This window comes from Meriones unguiculatus, chromosome 2 (genome assembly GCF_030254825.1).
Source record: "Meriones unguiculatus strain TT.TT164.6M chromosome 2, Bangor_MerUng_6.1, whole genome shotgun sequence".
In the NCBI taxonomy this organism is placed as follows: domain Eukaryota; kingdom Metazoa; phylum Chordata; class Mammalia; order Rodentia; family Muridae; genus Meriones; species Meriones unguiculatus.
Window position 1 is genome coordinate 179,283,673 of NC_083350.1, and position 12,821 is coordinate 179,296,493.

A 12,821-nucleotide genomic window follows, 5' to 3' on the forward strand; every position below is an offset into this window, starting at 1 on the left:
ATTAGTTCCGAATATACATTCTAAGCAGAAACCCTGGTGTGAATTCTCTTCCAGACACTATAAAACCAACACATTCTCCTAAGAACTAGAGAGGGCTACAGAAGCCAATGAGTAAAACCTCAACCCAATTAGAAGACCAGATATCACCACCTAGAATGACAATCCTCCCAAAACGAGATGCCTAGACTCTACTAATGGAGGTATTGAAGCAGAGGCTGAAACTCATAGCCAAAATTTGTGTAGAGTGCAGGTAATCTATGAAAGAAGGGGGAGATAGAACGACCTGCAGGGGACAGGAGCTCCAAAAGGAAACCAACAGAGAGAAAAAAATAAAAATAAAAAATACTGAGCCCTGGAGGCCCTGCAGAGACTGATACCCCAACCAAGGTCAATACATGGAGAGGACCTAAACCCAAGCTCAGGCTCAGATGTAGCCCTTAGACTCAGTCTCTAAGTCCCTAATAAGGGGAGCAGGGGCTTTCTCTGGCATGAACTCTGTGACAGGCTTTTTGATCACCTCCCCTTGCAGGGTGCAGCCTTGCCAGGCAACAGAGAAAGACAATGCAACCAGTCCTGATGAAACCTGATAGGCTAGAGTCAAATAGAAGGGGAGAAAGTCCTCACCTATCGGTGGACTAGAGGAGGAACATGGGGGAGAAGAGGGAGGGAGAGTGAGGTTGGGAGGAGATGAGGGAGAGAGACACAGCCGGGATACAAATAGAATTAATTGTTATAAATGATAATAATTTTAAAAAATTAAAAAGAAAAAATACAATAACAGAAAGTAAAATAGGTCTTCTCAAGAGGATAGCATCCCTATTAAAGCAATTTAGCTGTAACAAAAGAGAAGGACTTTAATGATAATGTCGTTATGGATATGATAGATGCCCTCAAAGAAGAGTGAATAAATCACTTTAAGAAATCTCTGAAAAGACAAACAAACAGTGGAAGAAAATGAATAAAGCAATTCAAACCCAAAAGTAGAAATAGAATCAAGAAATCCCAAACTGAGGGAAATACGGAAATAAAAATTTTAGGAACTTAAAAACAGGAGACTCAGAAACCTCATCAAGACAATACAAGAGTGGAAGAGAGAATCCCAAACATTGAAGACAAGAAAGAAGAATGAATAACTGTCAAAGGAAATGTTAAATTTAAAAAACCTCAAGGCACAAAATATTCAGGCAACACTAAGACACTAAGACAAAACAAAATCTTTGAATAATAGAAATAAAAGAAGTAACCCAGATCAAAGGCCCAGACAATATTTAAATATGCAGAAGAAATTCTCCTAACCTAAAGAATAAGATGGCTATCAATGTACAAGAAGCATAATGAAAACATAGTAGATTGCACTAGAAAAAATATTCCCTCAATACATAATGATGAAAACACTAAACTTACAGAACAAAGAATTAAAAGATAAAGTCAAACAAACCAAGTAAATATAAATGCAGGCCAATGAGAATAATACCCAACTTTTCAAGAAAGACTCTAAAAGCCAGAAGGCCTGGATGGTTGTTCTTTAAATTCTGAGAGACCCCAGATGCCATCCCAGACTATTATACCTAGTAAAACTTTTAATCATGATAAATGAAGAATGACACTCCATGATGAAATAAAGAATCAAATACAGCTCTGTAGATAAAGATTAAAAAGAAAACTTCAATTGGAAGAGTATAAGCATGTGTGAAAAAACATAAGGAATGAATAATTTTAGACCAGCAAATAAAAACAGGAGAAAAACCTCACAACTCAAATACAAAATAACAAAAATCAAAACACAGTGCTGATTGATGACTCTCAATATTGATCATGTTTATTCCCAAATAAAAAGACACAGACTAACATAAAGGATGTAAAAACATGTTGTATGCTTCTGCTGAACCTATAAAACTCACTTTAACATCAAGGATAGCTATCACCTGAGGGTAAAATGATAAAAAAAAAGTCCAAACAAATGGACCTAAGAAGCAAGCTAGTGTAGCAATATTGACAAATATCTGCGACTTCAAACCAAAATTAATAAGAGACAGGGAAGAAAACTACATACACATCAAATGAAAATGTCTTCAAGAGGATATTTTAATTCCTAACATCTGCATGAAACACAAGGCCACCCAAGTTTATAAAAGAAATACTACTACAGTTTAAATCACATATGGACCTTCTTACACTGAGAGTGTAAAAACCTAAGCAGAAAAAGACGGGAAATAATATGATGCATCCTATCTGACCACCATGGGGTAAAGCAGGATATCAACAACAGAAAGCATACAAATTGAATTTAAAAGGGTAAGCACAAAAATCAACATATTAAAGACTTTCTGGAACTGAAAGAAAATGAAAAACAACTTATCCAAACTTATGGGACCCAATGAGGGTAGGTCAAAGAGGCAAGTTTATAACACTAAATGCTTACATTAAAGTTCTGAAGAGATTTCATACCAGTAACTTAACATCATACCTCAATACTCTAAAACAAAAAGAAGAAATAATACCCAAAGGAATTGTTGGCAAGAAATAAAGTCAGGGCTGAAATGAACAAAATAAAAATGAACAAACAATACAATACAAAGAATTATTGAAAGATACAGTTGATTATTTGACAAAATCAGTAAGATTGAAAAATCCTTATCCTAATTAACAAAAAGACAGAGAGAGAAAAAAAAATCCAAAGTAACAAAATTAGAGATGTAAAGGAAAATGGCGACATAACTACAGACAGCAAGGAAAAACATTGAATCATAAGTACAGTTAAAAAACTGTACTCCATCAAATTAGTAATATTTTTTAATGTAAAATCTTCATACCACTATCAAAGTTAAACCAAGATTAGGTAAGTAATTTAAACAAAGTTATAACTTGTAGTGATAATTAATGGTCTACCAAATAAAATGTCAGGGCTAGATAATTTTGGAGTAGAATTATACCATGCTTTCAAACACAAATCAATGCCAATACTTCTCAAATTATTTCACAAAAGAAGCAACAGAAGGAATATGCCAATTCATTTTTGAGGGCACAGTTACCCTGAACCTTAAACTTCATAAAGCCCCAACAAAATCAAGACTTATAGGTCAATTTTCCTTATAAACATAAATGCAAAAAAAAATTCTCAATAAAACAATTTCAAGCTGAATCCAAGAAGACATCAAAAATACCATCAAACACTTATGAGTAGGCCTTATCTCGGAGATAGAAGAATGATTTAATATGTAAATTAATGAACATTATCTACCATAGAGACAAACTGAAAGACCAAAACTACTTGATCATCTCATATAAATTCAGAAAAGATCTTTGACAAAATCCACTACTCATTTATGATAAAAGTTCTGAGAGACTAAGGATATATAGGGCATACCTCAATGTAATATAATAAAGACAGTTTAGAGCAATTGTCCTTAGCCAATAACCACTTAAGTGAAGAATAAGTCAGAGCAATTCTACTAAAGTCAGGAACAAGACAAGGTTATTCACCTTCTCATAACCTTTCAGTAAAGTACTTGAAGACTTAACAAAAGAAATAAGACAACTGAACACACAAATGGAACAGAAAAGTGAAAGTATCTTTATTTGTGGATGATATGATAGTATGAATAAGTAATCAACTTCCATCAAGAAATTGGTGGACAGCCTGATTCCATCTTATGAATGGAAGCCATTTAGTTATAAGTTCCAAATATATTCATTCCTGTTTACTACAAAATTCAAATTGGCAATGTTTTGACCTGTTTCTGGAATTTGAGATGTTTCCCACTCTGTGGAGTTTTACTGGCACCCTGAACATAATCTATACCCCTATCAAAAATTCAACATAATTTTTCATAGATCTTGAACAATTTCAACTTCATTTGAAAATACAAAAGAAGCTAAAACAACCCTGAAGCATAAGAACTTACATGTGTATCACTATCCCTGACTTCAAATCGTACTACCAACATTTTTAATAGAAACCAAATAGTTTTGGCACAAAAAGAGACAGGTTGATTAGTGGAATCAAATTAAAGAAGAAGACATGCATCCACTCACCTATTGACACCTGATTTTTGATAAATTAGACAAAATTATGCACTGGAAAAGAAAAGACAACAGCAACAACCAGTGCCGGCAAAATGGATGGCATACAGAATGGAAGTAGATATATACCTATCATCTCGGAAAAAAAAAAAAAAACTGCAAAAGGAACAAACACCTCAGCATAAGAGCAGATCTATATAAAGAACTCTACATAAATATATAAAGAAATATATGAAGAAACTATATATCAAGAAAACAAACAATACTCTTTAAAAAAATGGGGAACAGATCCAAACAGAGAATTATCAAAAGAGAAAACTCAATTGGCTAAGAAACATTACTGGAAAGGATGCCGCTGGCAATGCAGAAAAAATAGCAACTCACCTATAAACACTTCAGTTTACAAGAGTGTCCTGCCTGAAAGGTATGCTAGGAAAGTGGTGGCCCAAAGCTAGAGGGAGTATCCAGTCAATATCTGATTGGATTTAGGGCTTACTCCATGAGAGAAAACCCATACCCAATGCTGCTTGTGTGACCAAGAACCTGAGACTATATGAAACAGAGGCCCAGAGTAAAACTAAACACTACTGTTCTATTAAAAGAACATAGCAATAACATGACTCCTAATCACACAGTTCTCTATTCATAGATCAGTGCCTTGCTTAGTGTATCACCATCAGAGACCTTCCTCCCATGTAGATGGAAAAAATATAGAGACCCATAATACACAGTATGCACTGAGTGAGAGTCTTTGCTAGACTCAGCCTTATATAGAGACCCATAATACACAGTATGCACTGAGTGAGAGTCTTCGCTAGACTCAGCCTTAAATGCGATTTCTCCATCAAATCCCTCCCCCCAGGTCTCAGGGAACCCTGTAGGAGAGGAGATTTAAAATATGCAAGATCCAAAAGAGATGGAGGACACAAATAATACAGGCCTTCAAAGCACAGCTAGACCAGATGGGGTCCTAGAGCTAAAAAGAGAAGTAGACAAAATCCCCATCCCTAACCCGGAAACTATCGCCAACTGATAACCACTTGCAAATAAAAAAGACCAATTTTCTCAAATGGAATCTCCCTTGGTAAATAAACTTCTCCTAAGTGTAGGCTGCACATCATGCAGTAAATGGCCAAAATGAAGAAACTCAACAGCATCTTTGGGAATTTGGCTTATAATATTATGTCAGGGTTTTTTCTTTTCTTCTTTTTACATTTTCATTATTTTATTTTTATCTTTTTAACCTATAGGTCCTTTGAATATATATTATAGTTTCCAGTTTTGTGTTTTTCTGAGATTCCTAAGTGAGTGAATGAGTGGATCTCTTCTACATATAAATATGAGGGGAGGTAGAAAGAAACTGGAAAGACGAGAGAGGAGAACCTATAATTAGGATATATTATACTCTTGAAAATCTATTTTCTTCACCAACCCCACATCTGGCAGAAGGCTGATATCATATATATATATATGATATATATATATATATATATATATATATATGATATATATATACTCAAGAAACTAGTCTAGAACAAACCAAACAACTCAGTTTAAAAATAGGGTACAAACCTGAACAGAGGGTTCTCCACAGGGAAATTTCTAACAGCAGAGCAATACTTAAAGAAATGTTCAGCATCCTTATCTATGAAGGAAATTCAAATCAAAAGTACTCTGAGATTCCATCTTATACCTGTCAGAATAGCTAAGATCAAAGTCACAAGTGACAGCTTATGCTGGTGAGGATCTGATGCAAGAGGAACACTCTTCCATTGCTGGTGGGAGTGCAAACTTGTACAGCCACTTTGGCAATCAATATGGAAATTTCTCAGAAAATCTACCTCAAGACCCAGCTATATTATTACAGCTGGGTATATAAGCAAAGGACACTGCACCATGCCACATTAGGAATTATTTCATTGATTCTTTTTCCCATTTGTGTTTGGTTTCATTGTGGGTCTCTGGGATATCCTTCCTCTGGCTCCCGGCCCAATTGTCATCAGAGAGGCTTCACCCAGCAACTGATGGAAATAGATGCAGAGACCCACAGCCAAACATTAGACTGAGCTTGAAAAAATCTATTATAATAGGAGGAGGAGGAAGGATTGTAGGAGCCAGAGGGGTCAAGGACGCCATAAGGAAACCCACAGTATCAACTAACCGGGGCACACAGGGACTTAGAGATACTGAAGCAACAACCGGGGAGGCTTGCATGGGACTGACCTAGGCCCTTTGCACACAGGTTACAATTGTACAGCTTGGTCTTCTTGTGGGAAGAAGACCAGTGTCTTCGACCAGTGGGAGCAGGAAATGTCTCTGATTCTCTTGCCTGCCTTTGGAACCCTCCTACTGGGTTGCCTTGTCTAACTTTAATAGAAGAGGAAGTACCTAGTCTTTCTGCAACTGGACATGCCGAGGCTGTTTGACATTCTTGGAGGCTGACCATTTTCTGAGGAGAAAAGGAGGAGAAGCGAATGGGAAGGAGGATGGGAGAATAAGAGACTGGGCAGAGTGGAGGGAGGAGAAACTGAGGTTGGGATATAAATTGAATAAAATTAAAATTAAAAATATTTTTAAAGAAATTTTTTTTTTTAATTTTTTTTCTTATTAGTTACATTTTGTTAACTCTGTGTCCCAGCTGTATCCAGCTCCCTCATTCCCTCCCGAACCCCACACTCCCTCCCTGGTCTCCTCCCTGCCCCTTTCCAAGTCCACTGATAGGGGAGGAGGTTTGACCCTGTTTTATCGGGTATCTTCAGGGCTGACTGCAAAGTCCTCCTCTGTGGCCTAACAGAACTGCTCCTCCCCTGGGGGGGGGGGTGTCAAAGAGCCAGCCCTTGAGATCCTGTTAGAAATAGTCCTTGTTCCCCTTACTTTGGAAAACTACTTGGTTACTGAGCTACCACGGGCCACATCTGAGCAGAAGTTCTAGGTTATATTCATAAATGGTCCTCGGTTGAGTGTCAGTCTCAGAAAAGACCCTGTGCCTGGATATATTTGGTCCTTGTAGAGCTCCTATCCTTTCCATGTTACAAATAAGAGTAAAAGATATAAATTTCTCCTCAAAAACTAAATGAAATTGTTTAGTGCAGTGCAGCTTTGCTATGCCACAGAGGAGGACAATGCACCCAGTCTTGATGAGACCTGATAGGCTAGGGTCAGTTGGAAGGGGAGGAGGACCTCCCCTGTTAGTGGACTTCGAGAGGGGCATGGGAGAAGATGAGGGAGAGAGGGTGGGATTGGGAGGCAACGAGGGAGAGAGCGACAGCTTGGATACAAAGTAAATAAACTGTAATTAATATTAAAATTAAAATTAAAAAAAGAAAAAATGCTCTGTAGCCACACTCATTTGAACATACTTTATTCTTCTACAAAATTCTATTCTGGTAATATGACTGGCTTTCCTGAATGCTTATTGTTTATGTATGTTAATCACATTTAATGAGAGATATTTTAATGTTAGTAGTCACAGAAATTATGTGCTCTGTATCTACCATTGCTAAAGCCTACCAGAGAATATGTACTGATTCCACTTTAATATTGGTCCAATAGTGAAAGTGGCAAAGATAAAATTACATTGTGGCCCCATATAAAGGGATACTTTCTAGAATAACAGAATAGCAAGAGAATTTGAACCTTAGGCATGACATATGTGGAAAAAGTACAACCAAATGTCAATGATTCTTTTTCTTAAATCAATAAAGTCTAAAATTCAGGGGGAACCACTGTAAAACATCAGTTAGTGTCAACTACTCTACTATCCTCCGGGGCTTTCCTTGCCATCTTTTAAATATGTCAATTATAATATCATGTCAACTACCAGACAGCGGCACAAACCAAGATCTGGAACTGCAACACAGCAGCAAGAAATAATTAATAAATTATTTCCTATGACACTAGTGACCACCTTTCAAATAGCCTCCATTATGGTTGTCTAGAGGCATGAGAGCAATGTAGGTGGTGATGGAGCATGCATACCTGTGTATGTGTGTTTATATGTGTATGGGCGTGGGGGGGAATGGGTTTGGAGGGTGTGTGACTGAAAGATGGTGTGGAAATGTGGTCAATTCACACAGTTACACTACTAACTCCAAATCGCATATGGGCAGCCTGGAGACCCCAAAAAGAACCGCTCCTGAAGCTCTTGCCAAAGAGAGCCTGAAGGCAGAATTTCCTCTCCTTTAGAGGAAAATATTTATTCTTAAATTATGTACAAATCCTACTCACATCATCCAGAACAAGCTGATTTACTCAATATCTAATGATGAAACTTCTACTTTCATCAGAAATTAGTTTCCCAGAAATGTCTGCAATAATGTCTGAGGCCTGATGACTAGCCAAACAGGTGCAGGAAATCTTCCAGTTCATGGACTGTCCCAAACTAAGATGCTTTGACGTTTTGTTTGTTTGTTTTGTTTACTACAACTTTATTCAGTATCCTCATGGTAACAACATAGCAGGTTTTGTGTTATGCTAAAGATATTATAAGCAAGTATAGATAATTTCAAACCAGTATAGTATAAAGTTGTGCTCATTATGAGTATTACCAAATAAATCTAAATCGATTATACAGAATAATGCAGTCCATTGACAGTGATCTGTGAATTACTAACAATTATTTCAAACACAAAAATGATCAAAAATAATAAGATTAATTTATGCTAAAATATACAATGAAGATATTACTGTAAACTACTGAAATGACTTATTTTTATAAGTATTCATGTGCATTTAAGATTTTTTTGCAATTTTTTTTAAATTATCATTTATTACAATTTATTCAATTTGTATCCCGCTGTGGCCTCCTTCCTCTTCTCCTTCCAATTCCACCCTTCTCCCTCGATGCCCTTCCCCTAGTCCACTGATAGGGGAAGTCCCTCCTCCCCTTCTATCTGACCCTAGCTTATCAGGTTCTGATCAGGACTGATTGCATTGTCTCCCTCTGTGGCCTAGCAAGGCTGCACCTCTCAGGGGGTGGTGCTCAGAGAGCCTGCTACTGAGTTCATGTCAGAGAAAGCCCCTGCTCCCCTACCTTAAAAAAAAAAAATGACTAGAACTGCCATTATGCAGTTTCAAAAAATCTTCACAGATGAAAGCACTGTAATTTCAAGCTCAGCTGATATTGTGATGCCATGCTCATAGAATACTTTTTTGACATAAGTATGTCCAATATAAGTAAATAGGAAACATTAACTAGCTTAAAAACACCCCTGTTCTGTCCTACGTTAAGTTTCATTGACATAGATTTACACATTCCCAGTGCAATCTGCAATATAGATGAGGGTTTGGCATACAATATGCTATCTGGAAGAAAAGGACCTTAAGCTTATAACATCACTAATCTTTATTAGCTTACAAGCTTAGAAACAGCAGAGTCATTAATAATCTTCAATACCTGGGCAAGTTAATCACTCAGTTGTTCGGTTTATTCTGGGTAAAAATGGAAAAGTAATGAGCTGTTATACATTCTTCGCCCAGGGTAGTGTACTGACATGTTGCTTGTCAAGAAAATCTTCCTCTTCCTCGTCTGTACTGTAATCACCAGTTGACAGCAAAGACTGCATTTCGGTATTTCTTCCAGAAGAGCTGAAAATGCATCAGAAGATCAATACACAGCATATGGTACCAATTTTCAGTTTTCGTTTGTCTTATAATCTATACTTATGTTGAAGTCATTGGAAGAAGGCTGAGTGGGGCTGTAAGTTTTGATGTTCTTGACATATATTAAGCCTCCTTTTAATGACTAAATCTCATCATTTTCCTGCTTCCAGGGGAAAAAAAGCTACTATTGTACCAAAAGAAAAGAATTCTTATGCGCTCCAGTAGTGCTCGTCCCTGATGTTTTCTGAGGAACTTCTAAAGCCTGCAGAGCCCCAAGTCATTATTAAGAACATTCATCCTGTCATTGGCTGCTTAAAGGAATCCCACTGCATGGACATTCAGATAAATATCCCGTTTGTGTACAGTAAATTAGGATGATATGGTTAGTCATTCAAGATAAACCAAAGCTAAAATTCAATGACACTAACTACTTGCCTGTTATTTTGTTTTGTTTTGTTTTTGTTTTTTCTTAATTGATTTATTTTGTTCAGTATTTTATCTGTAGGGGGTATAGACTGCCCAAAGCATGTGAGTGTTTGAGGTTTATAAATAGCTTGGGAGAACAAAAAGTCTGTATCATTCAGATAATTTTATTCAAAGTGACCAGGATATCTAGATCATATGAAAATGTTCACTCTGTGGTGCACATAGGACCTTGATAAATTATTTTTATCAAATCCAAAAAGACTAAATCAACAGTTCATAATGTTATCTGTAAACCAGATGGGAAGAGAATACCAGGGCAAGACGACTTTTGTGTGACTCTTTTAATTGTAAGTCCTGCTTTTTATCCTTTATCCCCCTATATTTTTATTATAAATTCAATTTTCTGAAATGATAATGAGAACAAATATTAATTAAGTTGGGCTTTAATAACTTTCAGGGGTAAAAACAGTAGTTTCATAGTATTCAATTTTAACTTGTTATTTGTGTTGAAATGCAAAAATTTTAAGAGCTCAAGGAAAAGATTTTTTCTTCCAGCAAGACTGAGTTACAAACTGTTAATTCTGTTTGAGCATAAGGCTTAAAACCAACCAGAGAGATTTATAATTAGAGAGACTTTTAATTTGAATTTATTTTCTTATTTTTTAAAGGAGGCATCTTTCCTCAAAACTTCCAGTGCCACTAATAGCTAAGCTCATTGCATTATTGAAGCATTTGCCAGTCTGACCTATCTTTTAAATTGATCCCCATAAGCAAAGAAGTATAAAATGGTGCAAATTAAGGGAAAACTCAATATTTTATTCTTTAATATTTACATTGGGTAAGAGTCAATTAATGTGAACTATGGAAATTCATCAGATTAATTCAAGTAAGACAACAATTTTTCAATATAATACTGTAGTATTATTACTTCCTTTTCCCCCTTTTAATGACACACAGTGTATTGCAAAGAAGTATCTTCAAAATTAATGTAACAAGTTTTTAAGCATTTTACTAAATCATACTACTAGGTCTGCACAAGATCCAAACATTTTATGAAAATAAGATGGTAATAAGCTTCATAAATGTAGGCAATATTTCTTTTCATAATACAGAAAACTGATTGGAGCTCATATAATTCAGTTATGCCCCATTTTTTCACAGGAGGCTGTATTCACTTACCTGAACTCAGTTCCATAGGGGTCACTCTCACATAATATCCCAAGGAGGTCTTTGGACACCTGACTTAAATCTTCTAATGGTAGACAGTGAAGTTTTTCTGAAGGACCTGAAACATGTCATTTCATATATCACTAGCACATCTGAGAAACATGTGAACAGCATATGGTGCTGGAATATACCCAGAATGAATGATAAACAACAAAAGAGAATAGATACAGACTTGTCACCACCTACCAATTTTTTAATGTTTGCGGGATGGTGAAGTCTTGTCTGAGATTCCACGTTGCTCAGGCTAAGAGGTACAGTGCTTACTAACATGTATAAAACTAATCATTACTACCAAATGGAAAGAAGAGAGAGGGGAAAGAAAGAGAAAGTAAACAAGACCATGTTATCAGGTCCCCTTAATCATACAAATTTTTGAAATATACATGCTGCTTGTGAATTATAGCCAATATCCTGGCAATTCACAAAATTTCAAATGAGAGGAATCTTCTTTAACACTAGATTTTTATGCAGTTTTTCAATTTGTCTTTTCATTAGACACTATTATCTCTGTGCTTGTTTATTCTGCAATGTTCCTCCCTCTTTTTCAGCTTCTTTGCTTAGGGGAAATATTACTTTGTACTTGAAGGAGGGAGAGGGGCATGTAAACCTTAAATCTTCTCCCTTTTCTTCAGCTGGCATTTTGTTCAATACCCTCGGTGTAGACAAACAGAATGTTTAGGCAAAATTATCTTTATACAAACTACTCTAGAACCAAGTATGGAAGTAAATAGTTCTAGGTTAGATCTCAGAGCATTCTTTCTGACATTGATGTAACTTTCTTTCTTTACACAGCTTCTCATATAACCTAGGTTGGCACAGTATGTAGCCCAGGATGATTGTGAACTTCAAACTCTCTTATTACTTTAATTACAGGTGAATGCTGTAATTACAGATGTGAGTCACTGTACCATATATATGAGGCGCTGGAGCTCAATTCCAGAGATTTCTATTTGTTAGCCCTCTACCAACTGAACAACATCCTTATCGCACAAAGCCATCTAAGTTATCACAACAAATACTATGATGACTGTTTAGGTTATCTCCATCACTGGGTGCTATCTTCTCCCCATTTACAAATGGGTCAAATAATTAACTTTCTGGTTACAAGGAATAAACACTAAACTGACAATATTCCACTGGACAGAATAATATTAGTTTTGATGGTTAAGAGTAACTTTCAGTTTTTCAGCAAGCAGATTTCCTCCACTGAAAGTAAATTACATTGTTCCCAATGAAAGATAGACCTCAATATATTTACAGATTAAAACTCCCTTAAAATTATTTAGCTCAGTGATTTTCAAATTATGATACACTTAGATAAATTAAATTTGAGATGAAGTTCTTTTCCCACAATCCCAAAGCAATCAGAGAGAGTCACCTAATCTCATTTATATTTGAGGACTCTTGATAAGATTTACTATGAAACAAAAATCCTAAAAGTTTGGCTATATTAAAAAAAATCAGCACCCTTACTTGTTAGATTAGAAAAATGAGGACTCATAGAAAAATAGTCACTCACTATACAAGGAATATTGCTATTAGAT

At 36.0% G+C, this 12,821-nt stretch overlaps 1 protein-coding gene across 1 annotated transcript in view; it reads right to left on the reverse strand.

Annotated features, from left to right (window-relative positions):
- Window positions 1–7,400: 7,400 nt before the first annotated feature.
- Zbbx (zinc finger B-box domain containing) overlaps window positions 7,401–12,821 on the reverse strand; it is a 110,438-nt gene continuing 105,017 nt past the window's right edge. The window contains exons 19-20 of the mRNA XM_060378442.1: window positions 11,230–11,335; window positions 7,401–9,609 (exon numbers count right to left, since the gene is read on the reverse strand). Coding sequence (XP_060234425.1) covers window positions 9,483–9,609; window positions 11,230–11,335 — 233 coding nt within the window. The 3' untranslated portion in view covers window positions 7,401–9,482. The remainder of the gene's footprint in view (window positions 9,610–11,229; window positions 11,336–12,821) is intronic.